Raw genomic sequence first — 23,051 nt, 5'->3', positions numbered from 1 at the left:
GGTTCAGTTTTGTCCCCCATGCTATTTAATATCTACATGAAACCGCTGGGAGAGGTTGTCTGGGGGTTTGGGGTTCGGTGCCATCAGTATGCAGATGGCACCCAACTCTACTTCTCCTTTCCACCTAATTCCAAGGAAACTGTCTCAGTTCTAAACCAATGTCTGATAGCAGTGGTGGACTGGATGAGAGTGAACAACCTGAAGCTTAATCCAGACAAGACAGAGGTGCTCCTAGTCAGTTGAAAGGGGGATCAGGGAATAGGGGTTCAGCCTGTGCTGGATGGGGTTACACTCCCCCTGAAGACGCAGGTTCGCAGTTTGGGTGTGCTCCTGGCCTCAACCTTAAACCTGGAGGCCCAGGTTTCTGCAGTGGCCAGGAATGCTTTTGCACAGTTAAGACTAGTGCACCAACTGCGCCCGTTCCTGGAGTCGTCTGATCTGGCTATGGTGACACATGCCTTAGTTACATCCCGCTTAGACTACTGTAACGCTCTCTACGTGGGGCTGCCTTTGAAGAATATTCGGAAAATTCAGTTGGTGCAACGAGCTGCAGCCAGAATGTTAACTGGGGCTGGTTACAGGGACCATACAACTCCCCTGCTGCAACAGCTCCACTGGCTGCCAGTCTGTTTACGGACACAATTCAAAGTGCTGGTTATGACCTATAAAGCCCTATATGGCTTAGGTCCAGGCTATTTGTCAGACCATATCTCCCTATATGAACCTGCCTGGGCCCTGAGATCTTCAGGAGAGACCCGTCTCACGATCCCAACACCTTCCCAAGTGTGACTGGTGGGGACACGAGACAGGGCCTTTTCGGTGGCTGCCCCTAGGCTCTGGAACTCCCTCCCTAGGGAGGCAAGAATGGCCTCCTCTGTGCAGTCCTTCCACCGACAGCTAAAGGCTTTTTTCTTCCGGCAGGCCTTTGGAACTGAAGGCTTTAAGGGTGGTGACTGAAGAGGATGCTGTATGTTATTGTTTTACTTGTATGCTCCTAAACTGGGTTGCAGTATTTTAAGTGAATATCTAATTGGTTTTAACATCTTAATAGTTTAATCCTGTTTTAATGCTGATTTTATATGTTTATATGTTTTATATTTTTATAGGTTCTTAATGATATGTACTTATTTTTATCTGGAAGCCGCCTTGAGTTCCAGTTGGAAAAAGGGCGGGGTATAAATAAAGATAATAATAATAATAATAATTCCACATATGGGAGAGCTTTATGATATTTTAAACAAAAGTAATGTCAGGCCAGAATTATCTCTGAATTATAGGGACTTCTCCAGAAGCAGCTTCCCTTTCAGAGTGAATAAGAAATAAAATCTTCATCTAAAACAGACAAAATGATCCTAAGATGCAGAAATAATTACAACTCACTGTTCATGTTTGATCCCAAGTCCTTCCCCCTTGTCCATGCTCAGGGTCCCTGCGCCCTGTCCATATCCATAGCCTTTTGGTCCATATTTCTTCCCATAACATGATTTGCAGTAGATTTCTTCTCCGTGAACAGCCACTGTGGTGCTGTCCAAGTTCTTCTTACAAACCACTGCAAGGATGGGAATAGGGAGAGACAAAAATAAGAAGCCATTCACATGCTTTAAGTGTCAAACCTGGTTTCTAAAATGGGCTATTTGAGGAGATTTCTGGGTAGCCATTAAATACCTGCAATAATGCAGAGAGTTAGGGCGGCATTCAACTAAATAATTGCACTAGTGCAAGGATTACTCTAGAGCAATGGGACTTTCCCCCTCCACTGTGCCACCCCCAAATCAGCTCCAGAGGGTTGGAGGAGACCACAGAACGGATGGAGGGGAGTGGGAGGAGGAAGGGAAAGTTACATTGCACAAGGAGAAATCCTGCCACTGATGGTACCAGCAATTTAGCACTACACTGAAAAAACCTTTAAGTCAAACTATATATTGATATTGAAGAACTACTACCAGGATTTTCTCTCTCCTGTCTGTCTGTAAAAAAAACAGCCATATGGCTGCTTTGGGCTATAGCTCTGCGGGAGGCTGGTTAACCTCCCCCCACACAGACAATTTCCCTATTCCCCCCACAAACACATAGCAGTTTGATGGGCCAGCAGTTTGGAGGGAGATCAGCTTTGGGAAATGTCACAGGAAGAAAGAGATGCCACTACCCTAACCTTCAAAAAGAGTTATTGGGCAAGGAGGGCTGCCAATGAGTTAAACAAAAAATGCAGAAGGCAATAATCATGGATCTGCTACATCATGTCTAGTTAATATGATTGGGTCCAGTTCCTCCCCTTCCTTAGTATAACGTATAGTTCAGATGAAGACTAGACTTTTGAGAAAAGTCAAGACATCATGTAGGAGAACACATGATTTGGTTTTCATGATGGCATTAGGTGCCTCTTATGACAACAACTGATATTAGGAGTCATGTTAATTTATGTATTGTTGTTATTTTAATTGTATATGTTTGGTATGCGGCCCTTTGGTGGAAGGGACATTATAAATAAATGGTATTATTATACACAAGAACAAACAAGTTACAGATAAAAAACACTGTACAGGAAAGTCCATCTTGAGCAATGTGCGCATCAAGTGCAATGTTCTGGATTAGATAAAATGATAAAAAACGGATTATCTTTACAACTTGGTTTGACTACAAATTACCTATCTTTCTTGCAAACTTGTATGCATAAAATCTGAGTCACAGGATGACATCAAAATGGAGGAGGTGAAATGTCATAACTAGAGTAATGGAGAGTGATCAAACAGACTTTGTAAGAGGATTGTAGTAGAAACGTGGAGAGAGAGTTGCTGGGGTGAGTGTAAGGGTGGGGGAAACAACACTACTTGACCAACTGCTGAATAAAAGAATCATAGAATAGTAGAGTTGGAAGGGACCTATAAGGATATCAAGTCCAACCCCCTGCTCAATGCAGGAATCCAAATCAAAGCATTCCTGACAGATGGCTGTCCAGCTGCCTCTTGAATGCCTCCAGTGTCGGAGAGCCAACTACCTCTCTAGGTAATTGGTTCCATTGTCGTATGGCTCTAACAGTTAGGAAGTTTTTCCTGATGTCCAGTCGAAATCTGGCTTCCTGCAACTTGAGCCCATTATTCTGTGTCCTGCACTTTGGCGCAATCGAGAAGAGATCCCGGCCTTCCTCTGTGTGACAACTTTTCATGTACTTGAAGAGTGCTATCATATATTCCCTCAATCTTCTCTTCTCCAGGCTAAACATGCCCAGTTTTTTCAGTCTCTCCTCATAGGCTTTGTTTCCAGTCCCCTGATCATCTTTGTTGCCCTCCTCTGAACATGTTCCAGTTTGTCTGCATCCTTCTTGAAGTGCGGAGACCAGAACTGGACGCAGTATTCAAGATGAGGCCTAACCAGTGCTGAATAGAGGGGAACTAATACTTCACGCGATTTGGAAACTATACTTCTGTTAATGCAGCCTAATATAGCATTTGTCTTTTTTGCAGCCACATTGCACAGTTGGCTCATATTCAGCTTGTAATCAACAACAATTCCAAGATCCTTCTCACATGTTGTATTGCTGAGCCAAGTATTTCCCATCTTATAACTGCATTTGCTTTTTTTCCCCTAAGTGTGGAACTTCACATTTATCCCTGTTGAATTTCATCCTGTTGTTTTCAGCCTAATGCTCCAGCCTATCAAGATCCTTGGAATTTTCTTTCTGTCTTCCACAGTATTAGCTGTGCCTCCCAATTTTGTATCATCTACAAATTTGATAAGCATACGTTGTACCTCTTCATCCAAGTTGTTAATAAAAATGCTGAAGAGCACTGGGCCCAGGACCAAGCCCTATGGTACCCCATTCGTTACTTCTGCCCAGTTTGAGAGGAACCCATTGATAAGCACTCATTGAGTATGATTCTGGAGCCAACTGTGGATCCACTTGATACTTGTTCCATCCAGCCCACATTTAGCTAGCTTGCTAATCAGAAAATCATGGGGCAGTTTGTCAAAAGCTTTGCTAAAGTCAAGATATATTATGTCCACAGCATTCCCATAGTCTACAAGGGAGGTTACCTGATCAAAAAATGAGATAATCTGCTCCAGAGTTTTTCCAGGGATTGATGTTAGGCTGACTGGTCTGTAGTTCCCTGGTTCCTCCTTTTTGCCCTTTTTGAAGATAGGGACAACATTAGCTCTCCTCCAGTCATCCAGGACTTCACCAGTCCTCCATGATTTTGCAAAGATAATAGACAGTGGTTCTGAGAGCTCTTCAGCCAGTTCCTCAAATACTCTAGGATGCAGTTTATCGGGCCCTGCCAATTTGAACTCATTCAAAGTTATTGGGTATTCCTTGACTGTTTGTCTATCAAACTCAAGCTCCAATCCTGCCCCTTCTATTTCATGGTTCCTGGGAAGGTCATACACCCTTTTTTGGGAGAAGACTGAGCCAAAGTAGGAATTGAGCACTTCTGCCTTTTCTTTGTCTTCTGTTATCATTTTGCCATCCTCACTGAGTAGCTGTGCCACCATTCCTTTTCTCTGTCTTTTACTAAGGACGTACTTGAAGAAAGCTTTTTTGTTGCTTTTAGTATCTCTCGCTAACTTCAGCTCATTCTCAGCTTTAGCCTTCCTGACACGATCCCTGCAATTCCGTGATACCTGCCTGTACTCTTCCTTTGTGGCCTGGCCTTCTTTCCACTTCCCGTATGTGTCCTTTTTTGTTTTCAGGTCAGCTCTAAGCTTTTTGTGAAGCCACATTGGCTTCTTCTGCTGTTTCCCCCTTTTTTCCTTGTTGGAATTGCTTGCCATTGCGCTTTTAGAATTTCCTTCTTTAGAAACTCCCACCCATCCTGGACTCCTTTTCTCATTAGGGTCACTTGCCATGGAATCGTACTTACAATTATTCTGAGGTTATTAAAATCAGTTATTAAAATCAGTCCAGGGTGCGCATATGGCTACTCTCAGCTTTTGCTTCTGTTAAAATCCGGAATTGGCAGTATGATGTGGTCACTTTCCCCCAGAGTTCCCATAACTGCCACTTCATCCACCAAGTCATCTCTGTTGGTTAAAATCAAGTCCAGGATAGCTGATCCTCTGGTTGCTTCCTCCACTTTCTGTAGGAGAAAGTTATCTCCAACACAAGTCAGAAATTTCTTGGAGGGGCCATGTTTGGCAGAATTTGTCTCCCAACAGATACCGGAATAATCAAAGTCCCCCATTACTACATCATGCCTCCTCAAAACATTGGCAATTTGCTTTTCAAAAGTTACATTCTCATCTTCTCCTTGATTGGGTGGTCGGTAGTAGACTCCAAGCACCACTTCCTTTTATTACTTATCCTATTAATTTTAATCCAGATCTCTCAGTGCTTTTGCCGCTCAACAAGACCTGACCATCACTTGTTCTAATGTCCTCTTGCTTTGGATTCTAGAGTCAGAACTGCAGAGGGTGAGGAGGGGAGAAAAAGGGTGACTATTTAAACAGCCAAGAGTGGTCTAATGTTATGCTTCTTCCAATTGCAAAGCAATTAGAGCTTAGAGAGAGAGACCTTATTGCGACTGCCAGCAACAGTCAAGTCTAAAAATCTGAGAAAGCAGAAGTTTGCATCTTAGCCCAAAATAAAATTGTCTTACTCTTAAAGAATGCAAAAACAAAACAGGGCACTCCCCCAGGAATGCCACAGTAGCAACAGTAGCAGCAGCCTCTATACCTTGCAACTAAATATGGGACTCTGAGAGTGAATTTCTCATCCTCATTACCAAATATGGTGCTTTTCTGGTTTCGCCCTCTGCTAGAGAGAATTAACAGCAGGGGGAGTATCAACATCGGCAGCCATGAAAGGAGGATTGCTAGAAAACTATTTCGCATAACAACTACATTTACGTTTCTTGGAATGATGTTCCAGTGGTTGCCTCACAGAGACATCCTGTACATCACTACAATTTAGAGCCTGCTATTTCAAACAGCATGTCTTATTGGGCTGCTAGGCCAATGTAGTCATCCTAAGGAGGATCAGTTTTGATCTGAGATACTTGATTTTTTTTTTTTTTTTTTGGTGATGGGGATCCAAGTGAGTCTTCCTTTCATTCAGTGCCTTGCCCTGTCCTTACAAAATGAACCATGTCAGCTCTACATGCAAATCTTTGAGAGGCCACTGCCAAATGTCTTGCTAAAATGCTAATCCATTTATTTGAATTCAAGATGTTAGCTCTAGTTCTGAAGCAGAAATTCCATACCAATGAGCTAAAAAAAATGCTAAAAGGTTTTCATTTTTGCTTGTTTTGCTGATGACAGCTGTTTAGCGTATCCACACACTTCAAGAAGAATCTGGGGTTTGTTTTGATGTAACCCAAGCCCACCACTTACTTACACTTAGTGTCCTACAATTGCATCAATGATGAACTATGTTGTTCTCTGTTGTTATCAGTGGAACAGGAACTGATTAATTGCTGATGTGTTCCCATTATTCTTATTCAGGGCAAATGTGGCCCATTCTTAGTAACGCTCCAGGAAGTCGATATGTTTAGGAACTCTGCCCCCCCACTCCGCACACACAACAGAGCTTGAAATTCATTCTGAACAGCTAGGGGCTAATTGGGGTCAATGAGCTACATCCTGTTTTGTTTTAAGGGTTTAGTTAAGACCTTCCTGTTTTGCCAAATTCTCTTGACAGTTTACTGATTAAGATTATGCTTGGTTTATCTCCGGGGGGGTGGTGTTAATGTTGATTTCTTGCCACTTGATAACCTTAATTGTTTGATCCAAACAATACACCACTCTGTATATTTTTAATAGTAAAGTGGTATAAAAGTTTCATAAATGATGTGACAGTTTTATCCCATCTCCTCTTGCTTCACACTTGTAGCATGAAGTTCATTGTTTGTGGGTTGACAACCCTCCAATTTGACTTTGGTTCTCTGATGAATAAATGGTGTGATCTTTGGGTCTCCTAGTTCCCTGAGCCTGGAAATGTCCTTATTGGGAGCCATATTACAAGGGACTTTAAAACCAAACACACCAATATTTGGAAGCCCACAAGTGTTACTACACCATGTTTTTCCTTCAGCCTTGCTTGTTAGATGTAAAAATCAGGTCCCCCACCCACACCTTATACATTTATTTATTTATTTATTTATTTATTTATTTATTTAATTAATTAATTAATTAATTAATTAATTCAACTTTTATACCGCCCATAGCAAGCTCTCTGGGCGGTGTACATCAATAAAAACACTTCACATATAATATAAAAACCACTTAATCATCAAATTACAAAAGATATATAAAAAACTGTCTGTTAAAACATTAAATACAAATACAAACATGTTAAATATTAAAATATTAAAATGAACAGGATAGTTACTTGAACAACAGACAAGGCTTCTCTGGTCATGTCTGCTTTGCTCTGTGGTTAAGGTCAAAGTGAGTCAATGTGGTCAAAGGGACCAGAGATTGATGTAGATTAAACACTTGGAGTTCACAAAGAGGGCAACACAACTTTTGTTTCAGGATGTCCACGTCTGCAGTAAATGCCACACCTTCCAGCTACTAAGCTACAGAACAATGGTTAAGGGGGACCATTCCCTCAGTGATTTGAGGTTAGCAGATTAGCTGTATTTCTTCTCGCTAGCTATTGTTTAGCTTATTCACAACCAAAGGAAACTGGAGCATATACAAGATTCACAGAGGCAGAACACAGAAACAAAAGAGGTCAGCAGACCCATAGTGAACAAACAAAGACAAACAGAGATCAGTACGACAATAAGTACAACACTGGATGCAGTATAGAGCACTGCACAAGAACAGAAAGCTTTTTATTTATTTATTTAAAAGCACCAGCTGGCTAAAGAGGCTGTATATTTGATTTTCAGCTTCAGTAGGCTGGGCTTCTGCCAATACCAAGTTTAAAATTCTGACATGAATTCATTGTCAGAATTGAGTCACAGAGAGAGAGAAAGATCCATTGTCATTATGAAACCATTTCATATGGAACCTTCTAAAATCTATGAAAAATACTAGGGTGCGTATGTGAGACCAATAAATAGGATCTAAAATTGTATAGGCTGTAATCCCAAACATACTAGGGAATAAACTCAGTGGGACTTCTGTATAAACACATTTAGGATTGGTCTCATATCTTTTATTGGATTGACTGTGCTTGTAGAGTATAGTAACCGTAGGGTGAAGTAGAATACAAAGTTTCTGGCTTATACAGAACACTTATTCCTTCTGGACTAAGAGTACTATGCAACTCAAAAAGAGGCTCCCATAATTTATCAACATCTCTGACTCAATAAAAGGTATCATCACAAACCCTTTTGATTCTTTTTGTATACAGTGATGGCACAGGAAACATTTCATAATATTTCTGGTCATTGTGTACCTTTTACAAATCTGACTTCAGGATTTTAAAAAGTTTCACTATGATAACTCACAATATTCTATAGCTAATAAAAATGACACCCACTGAGCTAATAATTTGAAATTTGGCACACACAATGTTCTCTTGGCAGAGAACTGTCAACTGACACAACAGTGAGGTAATTTTGAGAAGTGAGGAGGCCATTCTGTCTGATAGACATAACACTAATGGAGCTAAGGTTGGGAGGAAAAATGTACTGCAATTTTGTGTAGGCTTACTCAGAAGTAAGTATTCTCTGAACAAAGAGGGTCATATTAATTTGTGCGCATCAACCCAGCTAATGACATGCTTGCTTTTTTGTTTTTTTCAGAATTATTCCATAAATTAAAAATACTGCAAATCTATTGTATTATTATGCCAGAGCTACTACTTCCAAGGATCCTGAGCATCAACTAGTGGAATGGGAGAATGTGTAAAAAGAAAAAAGGGGGAATCCTTGATTTTTCTAGCCTGGGACCATTCCACCCCAGCTATGCTTCTGAGAAAAGAAGTGGGAGGGATGGAATTCTGCCTGCTGAGTGTCTGTCTAGTTATGAACTGGTACATGCCACACCACTTTGCACAATCTTAGGATATTTTGCTAAGTGAAAGATGCTGCAAGTCTTTCACTAACTTTCCTTCCTTCATACTAAGAAATACCCAGGAAATTGGGAGCCAGTTTGCTGTGGCACCAAGACAAGCAAAGCCAGATTGCAACTTTCTTCCTACTAACAGCTGTAAGAATCCCAGAATGTATTTATAATGCTGCAAGTTCTCTGTGAACAGAAAATCAGAGACCTCCCTGGTGCTGCTATACTTACTGCATAAGAAGCAGGATTTATGGAAACTGTTGCCTTCACATTGCACCTCCTCGGCAAAGTACACTGTTTTCTGGCACACACCACACTTTTTTCCTCCACCCCAGTTTGGCATCCTGTGAAGGGGACAAATGAGAAAAAAATGTAACTGCCTGAAGACCACCAAGGGATGGGGAGCACGCTGAATATACCCATTGCCAAGCAGACATTTAAATAATCTGCTAAGACCCAATAATCAACCTGTATGAATCTGGGAAGAGATCATAGTTTGCACACTTTATTGATGTGACAGCAAGTGTCTTTAGTATAGCTCACGGTGTTTGAAGCCTGATGCACAGGTCACACATCACCATAACAAAAGCTGTAGCCACACCATTGGCCCTCATTTCCCCCCTATTTTGGTTTGTTCTTTGTCTTTCCTGCAGTAGTGTGCATGCATTTGCAGCGCACTGGTATATGAAAGAGGTAGGTGTGTGTATAAACTGTTGATTTTAGTAGTCTTCAGGCATGGATTAAAGAAACCTGGAACTGTGTTGGTATCAGCTATCGGTAGCTTACTTCATTTGACTCCCTGTCTTCCATGTCCAGCTTCTATTCCAAGAATATTGAGGGAGGAAATGAATAGTGGGATAATAGGAAATGACACATGCCTGTAATACCTCTCCCCAGCCTGCAAGAAATACTCCTAAAATAGATGACAAGGATTCAAGAAGCTTGCTGCTTTGCCTAAATTATAAGAATTTCACACTGTGTTTGAAATAGTGAATTCCTATGGCAAACCAAGTCTCATTGCTTTCTATTTCTGAAATGATGGTGTGGGATTGTCAAATTGCAACTTAGATATTCACATTATGTCTTTAAACTCCCCAGTAACTAGGGATGGGCAAGAATTCTGCTGAATCTGGATTTAGCACCAGATTTTTCAGTGGACCACATATTCTCCATCTTTGCAGAGAAATCCTGTTTGCTCCAAACTTCAGTGGCTTTCCCCTGACACCATTTCCCCTACCTTGGATATTCCCTCAAACAAGAGCCGGTTCTAAAGGGCGGCCAGGTTGGGCACTGGCCCGAGGGCCCAGAAGCTATAGGAGCTCCTGAGGGGCCCTCTGCTCCCCTTCCGCGATCTGCGGCAGGAGCCGCCCGCCAAGCCGCCCGCCATGCCCCCGCTTCACCTACCTTGCTCTGCTGTTCTTTGCGGCTGCGCGCGTTGCACGCGCAGGGTTGCCATCACGATGGCGGCTGAGGTTTCAGTAAAGGACTGAAGCCTCTGCCGCCATCTTGGTTGATGGCAGCAATGCGCACACTGCGTGCCATCAACCAAGATGGCGGTAGAGGCTTCAGTCCCTTACGAAAACCTCGGCCACCATCTTGTCTGATGGCAACCCTGCGCGCACAGCATGCGCAGCTGCAAAGAACATCAGAACAAGGTAGGGGAAGGGGGGGATGGCAGGCATGGCGGGCGGCTCGGCAGGTGGCTCAAAAGCTCTGGACTGTCTTGCGATCTGTAGCACGGCTCCTGCCACGGATTGCGGAAGGGGAGCGGAGGAGCCCGGGGCAGGCTGATGCCCAAGGGCCCCGGCATTTCTGGAGCCAGCCCTGCCTCAAACGTATTGTTCTTCTATTGATTTTACTCACAGGTCTGTCTCTGCCATCCCTACCACTCGAATAATCCAAACTCCACGTGGGAGAAAACAAGCCAAGTCTTACCCATGTTGACTCTAGGCTTGCTGAGGAGAAGGTTGGAGGGGGACTGAAAGCTGCTTTCCTCTGTTCCTTCCCAAAAGGAAACAGCCAGTCTCTGCTTGCTGGCAGAGGCAGGGAAACTGCTTTCCTTTATTAGTATTTTATTTTATCAATATTTCTTCCATTTATTGATACTTCTTTCAAAATATTGATAGTTTGAAAGAAAATATCAATATATTTTTGGAGACGGGAAAAATTGGACCAGTAAAAGCAGTGGATAGCAGAGAAAGAACAACTCGAATCAATACTGTCTTTTAGATTAATGGAATGCTTATGAAGGGGCACCAGCTAATGGATCCCATCCCTACCAGTAATGCAGGGAACATGACAGTGCTTCCATCCTCCCCTGCCTCTTGTGGCAAGCAGGACTCCAGATACTGTGCGACAGGTGAAGGAGGAGGGTATGCACAATGTTTTGGGGACAGGGAATAGATGGGAGAAGCTGCAGTTATTTCATCAGGCATTTTAAAGGCAAAATGTAACTCTCCAGGCTTGCAACTTGGCAACTCTATTCTCTTGGTTTTGCAGATCTGGGTAGTAGTGATCAAAGTAAAGCATTTCATGTGGATTAGCTCTCTGCAAAATAACTGGCATTTTACTTAATTTTGGATGAAGCAAAGAGCATTCTACCTAAAGGCAAAGTGCCAAGGGACTTAAAACTGATGAGGCCAGTTTGAATGAGGCCATCCTCATGACAAATCTGTCCAAAGTATCTTTTAGCACAGAATTTAAATAAATTGTAAGATCCAGGCACAAGACTGATACTACAGTAATATATTGCCTTTCGGGATAGTCCACCGATTCCTCATAAAAGGATAAAAAAATAAAACAGAAGGGTGTGATGAGAAAGATGGAGCCAAGGCCAAAAATGAAATAAAATAGAAGTCAGACAAGGAAAACTGAACAAGGAAGTGAACGGCTTAGGAGCACAGGAAGCCTTATTTCCTGAATTAGTGATAAATCAACATGAGGTACGCAGCAGATGCATAACATTTCTTAAGCCTCTCTAGCTGAAGGCAGATCACTGAGAACTGATGTACAAGTCCATATTTGCCAAAATTCCTCTACACATGGTTCAAGAGGGGCCATCCCCACTCTTATCATATACTTCCTGTGAGGATTCTAGATGCCATGAAGTCAGCTGCATGAGGGAAGAACTGTGTGGCAGGAGCTGCCCTGTCCTCCTGGCCTGGACAGTCATCAACAGGTCAGCTCTGGATCTGATCTGAGGGGAAGACAGCTTCTGGGGAGGGAAGCTCTTTATCAAGACAGCCAGTGGTGGCATAGTGGTTAGAGAATGTTGAACTAGGACCTGGGAGACCAGGGTTCAAATCCCCACTCGGCCGTGTACCTCACTGGGTGACCTGGGGGCCAGTCACTGCCTCACCTACCTCACAGGGTTGCTGCGAAGATCAAATGGAAGGGGAGGAGAACCGTGTATGCCACCTTGAGCTCCTTGGAGGAAAGGTGGGATATAAATGTAGTAATAAATAAAATAAACTACTACTGACATCAGCTGTAACTTGAACTTGTGTTCAAGTTTGTTTTTCCTCCTTCCCATTCCTTTTTCCTTGTGTGTCAATGTCTCTTTCGAATGCAAGCCTGAGGGAAAGAACCATCTTAGAACTGATTTTTATAATCTGCTCTGAGAGGTTTTTTGGCTAAAGGGAGGACATAAATGCTATAAATAAATAATAAATACTTAAACGTGCAAGGTGGATGCTCCATGCAAATGTTCAATTGGTACAATTTCTTCCTTTGAGTGAAAAGAAGGGGAGTGGGAAGAGTTCCTGAACTTGATCTCTATCTAGAGTGTCCAGCTCTCACTTTTAAGTGAGGCAGGTTATACCAAAGGTTTAATATTCTTTTTGTTGTTTCGCTTTTTTGCAAAGCAGAACTGACCCTCCCTCTCTTCTCCCATCTACTGGAATAAGAAAGCAACTTGGTCTGAATATCTTCTCTTTGCTGACAATGAAAAAGAGCCCAGTATGCACTCACTGTTCTGTCTTTATGAATCTGATAATGTGGACCTTGAGGAGTATGTATGTACAATATTGTAAACTTCTTGAGTTGTATTCCTTCAAGTTTTAGTCAAAGATTTCCTAGTCATTATAAACTAGAAATTCAATTATTACATTTTAATGTTTGCTGCCTTGTTTCCTTTGAAAGAAAGAGATGGATAGAAATTTAATAATAATAATAATTAAAAAAAAAAGACTAACACAGACATATACAGGATCTAAATGCCTGTACAAGTACGACATAGCAAACTCTCAGAGCATTTAGAGCTAGATACATAAGGTGGCCAACTATTTCCCTCAGCAGGTCCCTTGGACCTTTAAGAGCTGCCTAAGACAGAAAATTCAAACAAAGCTTTCTCCATAATATGGGGGAAAGGCATACTGTTAAAATCTGGACATTGTGCAGTTGTTGAAGGTGAGCTCCTCTTCCAAAACAGAAACAAGAAACAGAACAGTGACAGCACGATGCATAAACAAGGCAAACCAAATGATCTCATGCAAGTTGACCAGGTGCTCAGGAGGACAGGACTCCTACAGCTTGAGCAGTTGTGTAAACAAGGGGATTTCAGCATGTGTAGCTTTCCCATCCCAGCACAAGCCACACTTGCTGAAATGTCCTCTTCTGTTCAAAGTACTGCAGCCCGTTTTTCCTTAGCATCAAATCTGACTAATTTTGAGGTTGTTTTCATGTATCTATAGTTATCTGTCTATCTCCCCAAGTACAATTGCCTGTTCTGACTCATAGGCCTGTCCTCTTGAGCAGACCCAGACTGAAGTGCACTGGATGACCGGCAAATTGTTGCTGAAGTCTGGAAGCACCGGGTTTGTCTGAGCAGTGATACATTTCAGAAGATTTCATTTTTAAAAGAACAGCACAGACTGGGCTGAAGTTGAGAAATTTTGTGGCAACTGAGAAAAAAGAAAAGTAGAAAGGCAAAGTCAAGAGGGTTAAATAACTCCAAAATACTTGGGAGTTATGGTGAGAGTGACCCCATTTAAATGTTTACCCAAGTTGTCTGTCTCAACACAGCCTTCCTTCCTCAATATCCTGCAAACTAGCTTTTCATGTTCCGTACCCTTCCCTCTCTGCCAAGTCATTCCAGCTGGGAGTCTTGGATTGCCTTAAAAGGAGATGTGGCTCAGCCTTTCTCATTTCTTTCTGCTGGGGTAGGAGCTCAGCAGGAAGGAGGCCAGCACTAGCTTTAAAAAAAGGGGAGGAGGGAGTTTTCCCAAAGAACAGTTTCTTTCAGATATGCCGTGATGACTGTGAGCATATTAGAAATAAGCCCAGCTGCTGCAAGTAGCACAGACAAGACCTGAGTCCCATATTCTCCAAATGCAGGGATGATCAGACATGCAAGGGAAGGCAGGGCCCTTTAACGGTTGTGTCAAAGAGGAAGTTTCAGCATGTGTGGCTTTCCTCATGACAAGCTGCACCTGCAAAATTTCCTTTTCTAGGTTCAAGAATTTGATCACGGAACCAACCAGAGGGGTGACAGCCCAGGGCTTAATCTTAAGTGGCACCCAGGACCTGGTGCTAGATATACATTTTGTCAAACTGATTGAGAGCAGTGACCACAGTGTTATTAAATTAAATATGCATGTAAATGGCCAACTGCTAAGAAAACCCAACATAGTCACATTTGACTTCAAAAGGGGAAGCTTCGCAAAAAGTGAGGGGATGGGTAAAAGAAAACAAAAGCAAAGTCAAGAGGGTTAAAATCACTCCAAAATGCTTGGGAGTTGATTAAAAACACAATATTAGAAGCTCAACTGAAGTGTATAATACGGATCAGGAAAGGTATCATCAAGGCCAAAAGGATACCAGCATGATTAACAAGCAGAGTAAAGAAACCATTAGAAGCAAGGCGGCTTCCTTCAAAAAATGGAAGTCTTGTCCAAATGTGGAGAATAAAAAGGAATACAAACTCTGGCAAAAGAAATGCAAGAAGACAACAAGGGATGCTAAAAAAGAATTTGAGGAGCACATTGCTAAAAACATAAACCCAACAAAAAAAATTGTTTACATACATTCAAAGCAGGAGACCATCTAGAGAGGTGGTTGGACCCTTGATGGACAAGGGAGTAAAAGATGTACTAAAGTAGGATAAGGAGATTGAAGAGAAGCTAAATGAATTCTTTGCATCTGTCTTCACAGTGGAAGATATAAGGCAGATCCCTGTTCAGGTACTAACTTTTGCAGGAAGGTAGTCTGAGGCATTGAGGCAAATAGTGGTGACAAGAGACAAAGTTCTAGGCTTAATAGACAAAATAAAAACTGACAAATTGCAGGGTCTGGATGGCATTCACCCAAGAGTTCTCCAAGAGCTCAAATGTGAGATTGCTGATCTTCTAACAAAAATATGCAACTTGTCCCTCAGATCTGCCTCCGTACCTGAGGACTGGAAGGTGGCCAATGTAACACCAATCTTTAAAAAGGGATCTGGGGGGATCCCAGAAATTACAGACAGGTTAGCTTAACATCTGTTCCAGGGAAACTGGTGGAAAGTATTGTTAAAGATAAAATAACCAAGCATATAGAAGAACAAGCCTTGCTGAGGTAGAACCAGCATGGCTTCTGCAAGGAAAGTCCTGTCTCACTAACCTGTTAAGAGTTCTTTGAGAGTGTCAACATGCACACAGATAAGAGGTGATCCAGTGGACATTGTGGACTTGGACTTTCAAAATGCTTTTGACAAGATACCTCACTAAAGACTCTTGACTAAGCTTAGCAGTCATGGAATGAGAGGAGAGGGCCTCTTGTGGATTAGGAAATGGCTAGGAAACAGAAAGCAGAGAGCAGGAATAAATAGGCAGTTCTCCCGATGGAGGGATGTAGTAAGTGAAGTTCCCCAAGGATCAATATTGGGATCTGTGCTTTTTAACTTGTTCATAACAGTGAGGTGGCCACGTTTGCTGATGACACTAAATTGTTGAGGGTTGATAAAACAAAAAGGGATTATGAAGAGCTCCAAAAGGACCTGTCCAAACTGACTGAATGGGCAGTAAAATGGCAAATGAAATTCAATGTAAACAAGTGTAAAGTTATCTATATTGGAGGGGGAAAAACCCTTAATTGCTACATATAATCTGAACTTGTGATGACTGATCAGAAACGAGACATTGGAGTCATAATAGATAGCTTGATGATGATGTTGACCCAGTGTTAAGCAGCTGTGAAAAAGGCAAATTCCATGCCAGGGATCATTAGGAGGTATTGAAGATAAAACTGTCAATATCATAATGCCATTATACAAATCTATGGAGCAACCAGTTTTAGAATACTGTGTAAACTTCTGGTTGCCTCACCTCAAAAAGTATATTGTAGAGTTGGAAAAGGTTCAGAAAAGGGCAACCAAAATCATCAAGTGGATGGAATGATTCCCTTATGAGGAAAGGTTGCAGCATTTCACGCTTTTTAGTTTAGAGGATAGGCAAGTAGGAGGTGACATGATAGAAGTATATAAATTTATGCATGGCATGGAAAAAGCGTATACAGTAAAGTTTTTCTCCCTCATAAAACTAGAACTCATAGACATCAAATGAAGTTGAATGCTGGAAGATCCAGGACAGACAAGAGAAAGTACTTCTTCACACAGCACAGTTTTAACTATGGAATTCACTCTCAAAGAGGCAATGATGGCCACCAACCTGGATGGCTTTAAAAGAAATTAGACAAATTCATAGAGGATAAAGCTATCAATGGATACTAGCCACAATGGCTACGCTATGCCTCCATATTTGGAGGCAGTATGCTTCCAAATACCAGTCACTGGAAATGGCAGGATGGAGTCAGGAGAATGCTTGCTCTTGCACACAGGTCCTGCTTGCAGGTTTCCCATGGGCAACTGGTTGGCCACTGTGAGAACAGGAAGCATCCTAGATGGGCCGTGGGCCTGATCCAGCAGGTTCTTCTTATAGTCTTATCTTGGTCTTGCCCAGTATATCTGTTCCATTAGCTTTGACAATATTACATATTATTGCAGTTAATAAGTTAGTAATGAGTAAGTAACCTGTAACCCTCCAGATACTGCTAGAGTACACCTCCCATCATTCCTGGCCATTAGCCATGCTGGCTGGACCTAATGGGAGCTGGAGTCCAGCAACATCTGCAGGGCCACAGGATACCCATCCCTGCTTTAACTGGAATTGCCAAGACCTGGGACATACTATAGTCGAAGCATGTGCTCTAGCACTGAGCTATGGCCCCAATTGCTTCAGGCTCCAAGATGAAATGTAGGGCTGTGAGCATGAATAAAACTGTCTAGTGAAGGGAAAGGGAAGATAAATTAGAGGATCCTGCATGTGAAGCTTTTTCAACAGGACTCGTTTTAAATGATCTCAGTGTATAATATTTCAAGGACCAAGGCTTTATGCCATGTTTCCCACAAATCTTAAGTATCTGGCCTATTCAAATAGCAGTATCAATGCCAAGCAAATAAAAGAATGACAGATGTAGGGAAAAAAGAGCTTTTGAGAACATTTATTTAAATGCAACAATGAAAGAGGTATGTATGGAGAAACTGAGGCACTTCAATTAACTTCAATTAATAAAAAAGGATGCAATAACACTTGTTGAGGTAAAGCCCCCTGCTCCAGTTCAGAAATACATATATGGTGTATTGCCAATGGGCAACTACATGAAGTCAGCTGTTCAATAGTTTTCAGCTTAAATGCACCAATTTTGGAGAGATGTGTGGCCTGAATTTACACAACCCTTTCCCCTAAACTGGGGACTATATTTGCTTCCTTCCCAAAGCAGGTGGCTAATGCTATCAGCTTTGCATTTGTTTGGTACTTTTCTCAGGGTTCCTCTCCATTTGCACACCAATCCTTAAAGTATTGAGGGTACACATAAATCAAGGTCTTATTCTCAATCATTTTAATACTTACAATATTGAGTGACTATAACTTTAATAAAGATTTCATCTTAAAAACAGAATTAACATGACATATACTGGATGTCATAAAACTGAAGAACCAGAGACCAAACATACTGCCATTGGACTCACTGGTTTTCTTATTAGCCTTTGTAATAGGCAAAGTTTTACCTGGGATATGGAGACTGTGACTCATCTTTTAACAACATAAAATTCATGCCATAAATGGAAGATAAACCCACCTTGGATAGATGACTGGTATATGAAAGTATGGGATATGGGCTTTTCAATTAAAACTCACAAATGGGATAAGAGTTAGAGAAGTGATGTGCAAAACACATTTACTAAGAAATGGATTTGTTTTATCCAATGTCAGAATGACGGAGTACAAGACACAGTATGACCCTACTCTGTTTTTGGATGGATCTGAGTGCTGATATTCTGTAAAGAGATAAATTTGAATATATACCCTACCAGTAGCAATGTACTTAAGGTTACACTGTTTAGACAGAATATTATATGCCTTATTTTATTTTTGTCTTTAGTTTTTCTTTGTTCATTAGTTACTGCTGTTTTTCTTAACTATGTTGCAAGATGATATATAAAGGATGACATTCATGTGTAAACTGCTGTCATGTATCTTTTGTCATCTCTGAAATTAAAAAAAAACCCTGAAGAACCAGATTAAGGATTTGTCTGGATGGTTATTAACAAACAATCAAGCTATTCATTATGCATCACAGTGTTTACTTACAGTGAAGATACTATTCAAGGATATATATGACAATAATGTATTTCTTTATTATGTTTTAAATTGCACTTTTCAAGTTCTAGAAAGCTGAGAATATAGTGATAGCATTTGAATATATATTTGAGAATAATGTCAGACAACTAGATCTCCCAGTTATTTTTGTTGTTTTTCAAACATATAGGGTGTAGATATATTGTATTTTGCAAACAGTTTTCATTGACATAGTTTCATATGGTATGAAGGCTTGTACATAATCTTCAGCGTTCCACAAACAGAGAACAATAGTTCAGGAACAGCCAGCAGGACACTCAGTACATGGAATCAAAATCTACTTTCCCAGAAATGGACACATTGGAAGCACCTGAATACATTTTTATGGTTTAGTGCAGTAGTAAAAGAAAAAATTAACAACGCAAGGGTAACAAGGGTAACAATAACAGCAAGCCAAATACAGCAGAAATTTTCCATTCATTAATCAAAATCACACATTGAAGGGTTTGCTCAGAACAGGGAACAGCTGAGCTTAAACAAAATCTTTAGTTCATTTTTAAGCATATGTACCAATAAGCATATGGATGATCTAGTAGACATTGTGTACTAAAACCTTCAAAATGCTTTTGGTAAAGTCCTTACTGAAGACTTCTGAATAAGTTTAATAGCATTGCAGTATGAGGATCTGTCCTCTTATGGATCAGTAATTGCTTAATGAACAGGAACCAACAGTTCTCACAATTGGGGAGGAATGTAAGAAATGGAGTCACCCAAGGATGTATTGGGACTTGTCCTTTTAAACTTGTTCATAAATGAGCTGGAGTAGGGGTGAGGACAAGATGCAGTAATGGCCACCAACTTGGATGCTTTAAAAGTAGTTTAAACAAATACATGGAGGATAAGGCCAAAATGGCTACTAGTCATGATGGCTACACACTATTCTGCAGTATCAGAGGCAGCATCCCTCTGAATTCCAGTCACTGAGGAACATAAGTAGAGAGAGCCCTGTGCTGCTCATGTCCTGCTTTCGGACTTCCCATAGGTCCCTGGTTGGCCACTGTGAGAACAGGACTAGATGGGTCTTTCGTCTGATCTAGCAAGGCTCTTCTCACATTTATATGTAATAAGGTCAATTAATGTTTATGTAAATAAGGCTCATTGTAATATATTTACAGGACTGGAGAAGGAATGCAGTACCTGCATTCTCTTCTCCTGGAACCTGTGCATTCATGCTAAGCCACAGTTTGGCTTAGCACCAGATGTGAACCAGCTCAGAACCTAGCAATCTTTTCAGGACAGAGTGACAGTTGGAAAAAAGACAGCTGGTCATTGGGACAGCATGGACTTACGAAGAATGGTTATGTCATGGTTATTGCTTATCTAGCTTGATTAAAATTGTTTACAATTTTACAATAATACTTTGTTCTTTTCAAATGGTAGTCTTCCTTTCTTACCTGTCAAACTGTATTACACCCATTGCATCAAAAGTGATAAAAAAAACTATAGAAATAAGAACTAGGTTCTCTCTAAAGCCTGCCTCTAAAAGGCAGTATTTCTATTTCCCATAGCTCTGTGTCCAATGCAAGCAACAATGGCCGGAACACAAAATTTAAAAATGAATACCTGCCACTTTCTAGATATTACATTGCCATTTGGAATGGATTCATTCTGAGCTATGAGGCATTACTTGTGAGAGCACAATAGGGACAGAACACCCAGTGGCTGAGCGTAGTAGGAATTTATCCAGTGCTAATATGGGCACATCATCCATCTATTAAGAGAAGAAAATAAAGCTGTAACAACTTTGTTATAAGTTCTCCCCATCTTCAAAGGGTCACAATACACTGCTTAAAAAAACTTCAGGGGAAAAGGAGTTCATGCAAGAAAAAAGGTGGTGGGGAGAGTTAACCCTTTTGCAGTTCTGATCCAAATCCCCCCGCAAGCCACTATTCACAATTTTAAAAAGTGGGGGATCCTATTATAAGTTGGCCCTGAGTGAAACTATATAGTAAGATGATTGTAAGATTAGCCCTCATACATAATGCTCAGCAGAAGTTGCCTGTACCACATACTAGTTGACTACAGCAAGTAATGAAGTTGAAGCTGAGTAAGACACAGGTCAGACTATGACTTCTTTTTCAGCCAGACTCTTTTTTTAAAAAAGTAAAATCTGAAGCAGGGAAATTTGCTCCTCTTGAAATCAAATATAGTTTGTATTGTAATGCCACCAAGCCACAGCTACAAGATACTTGTTTACTGTCAGATGTGGGCCTGGAATGCACTATAGGGCAACACCCCAGGTCAACTGTTGGCGAAATCAATTTCAACCTAGTACTGACCTTTGTTAAACTGGCAGCATAAACAAGCACAGAAAGGAGGAAGAAATTGCAACCACTAAGTTTAACAGTAGCAAAAACAAAATGATTAAATGAACATCTCTATCCATAACCAAATTAAAGTAATTGGATTTAACCCAGTTTAATTCCATTAATGTTAATAGGATTCAGCATGGCTTATAAACAAATTAAGTGAGAGCTGGTAACGTGAGAACCAAATAATCTATACTAATAAAGGGGAAAGGGTCATCCCAGGGCAAGAGTAGCAAACCTGTAGCCCTCCAGATGTTGTTGGACAACAGTTCCCATCATCCCTGACCATTAGCTATGCTGGCTGCGGGTGATGGGAAATGAAATTAACATTATTTAGAGGGCTACAGGTTCCTTATCCCTGTTCTTGTGCTCCCCCACCCATGAAAACTCTCTAAGAAATTGCTTTAGCTTCATTAAATGTAAATTACAACAAAACTGAGAGCTTTAATGTAAGGCTCATTCACATAGATGACCTGGGGGCAAACAGAAAAAAAAAGATAGGAAGTAGGCTCAAAGCAGAGCTTTGGGGACCCAGAATAAGCCTCCCCATGGATGTAAAAGCTTTACTGGGGTGGGGGGTAGATTAGGAGTTTGCCCTACATTTACTTGTTATGGGCCTTCAACTCCATTACAATTTATGGCGACCCTATGAATCAGTGACCTCCAGTAGCATCTGTTGTAAACCACCCTGTTCAGATCTTATAAGTTCACGTCTGTGGCTTCCTTTATGGAGTCAATCCATCTCTTGTTTGGTCTTCCTCTTTTTCTACTCCCTTCTGTTTTTCCCAGCATTATTGTCTTTTTTAGTGAATCATGTCTTCTCATTATATGTCCAAAGTATGATAACCTCAGTTTTATCCTTTTAGCTTCTGGTGATAGTTTTGGTTTAATTTGTTCTAACACCCAATTATTTATCTTTTTCACAGTCTATGGCAGCCTTTCCCAACCGGTGTGCCTCCAGATGTTGTTGGACCACAACTCCCATCAGCCTCAGCCATTGGCAATGCTGGCTGACGCTGATGGGAGTTGTGGTCCAACAACATCTGGAGGCACACTGGTTGGGAAAGGCTGGTCTATGGTATCCGCAAAACTCTCCTCCAACACCACATTTCAAATGAGTGGCTGGTATGCCTAGCCTCCTATTTCCCTCTACAGTTGCCCACTAGTACTTCTAATTTAAGAAGCACTTAAATGTCCCATTCTACAATATTATTGTGATCATGACTCTTAAGGTAGGTCCCTAATATTATCATGTCACAGATGAGAAATTGAAGCTGTCCCAGTGGCTAAAGAGTTGAATCTGAACTCAGGAAGCATAGAGTAGCCTCTCTATACTATCCAACATTGTCTAGTGATACACAGCCAAATCATTCCATGGCCAAAAAACAGTTTTAAGCAACCTCACAAAGTTTTCTGTGGTTGTTTTGCCAAGTTCTTAGAGCTTATAGTCACTTGTGGTCAGAAAAATTCCAAGCTTAGTCTACTAGGGAAGGAACACAGGCACTCGTGTAATTATCAGTTCATTGAGTAATAGCATGCTTAACCATAAATGGACATACTTTAGCTCAAGAAGACAAATAATTGGGTGTTAGAACAAATTAAACCAGAACTATTATTAGAAGCTAAAATGATGAAACTGAGGTTGTCATACTTTGGACACATTATGAGAAGACATGATCTACTAGAAAAGACAATAATGCTGGGAAAAACAGGAGGGAGTAGAAAGAGAGGAAGGCCAAACGAGAGATGGATTGATTCCATAAAGGAAGCCACAGATCTGAACTTACAAGTTCTGAACAGGGTGGTTTATAACAGATGCTACTGGAGATCACCGATTCATAGGGTCACCATATGTCGAAATTGACTTGAAGGCAAATAGCAACAACCAGTCAAATACTTAAGTACAGAGGTATTGCAACTAGACAAAGCAAGATAATAAATCCCCTCAGCAGTGCCACACCTCTACTGTCTGTCGAGAACCTCTCCACAACAGGCTTAAATACTAGCTGACTTTTTGTAGGTCAGGGCAGATAAGAGAATTCCCAACACAAGCTTTGGGAATTCAAAGTACTTGCTTCAATTTTTTTTAAAATAGCCAAATACTCTTCTTGGTGCTGTG

General features: G+C 41.1%; 1 protein-coding gene across 1 annotated transcript in view; it reads right to left on the bottom strand.

Moving 5' to 3' along the window:
- Window positions 1-23,051, bottom strand: part of CSRP1 (cysteine and glycine rich protein 1) — a 34,329-nt gene that overhangs the window by 8,098 nt on the left and 3,180 nt on the right. Inside the window, exons 3-4 of the mRNA XM_061631878.1 lie at window positions 9,181-9,293; window positions 1,381-1,549 (exon numbers count right to left, since the gene is read on the bottom strand). Coding sequence (XP_061487862.1) covers window positions 1,381-1,549; window positions 9,181-9,292 — 281 coding nt within the window. The 5' untranslated portion in view covers window position 9,293. The remainder of the gene's footprint in view (window positions 1-1,380; window positions 1,550-9,180; window positions 9,294-23,051) is intronic.

The sequence above is a fragment of the Rhineura floridana genome, chromosome 6 (assembly GCF_030035675.1).
Source record: "Rhineura floridana isolate rRhiFlo1 chromosome 6, rRhiFlo1.hap2, whole genome shotgun sequence".
Lineage (NCBI taxonomy): Eukaryota > Metazoa > Chordata > Lepidosauria > Squamata > Rhineuridae > Rhineura > Rhineura floridana.
The sequence above is the reverse complement of the archived record's forward strand: the minus strand, read 5'-3'. Positions and strand labels throughout refer to the sequence as shown.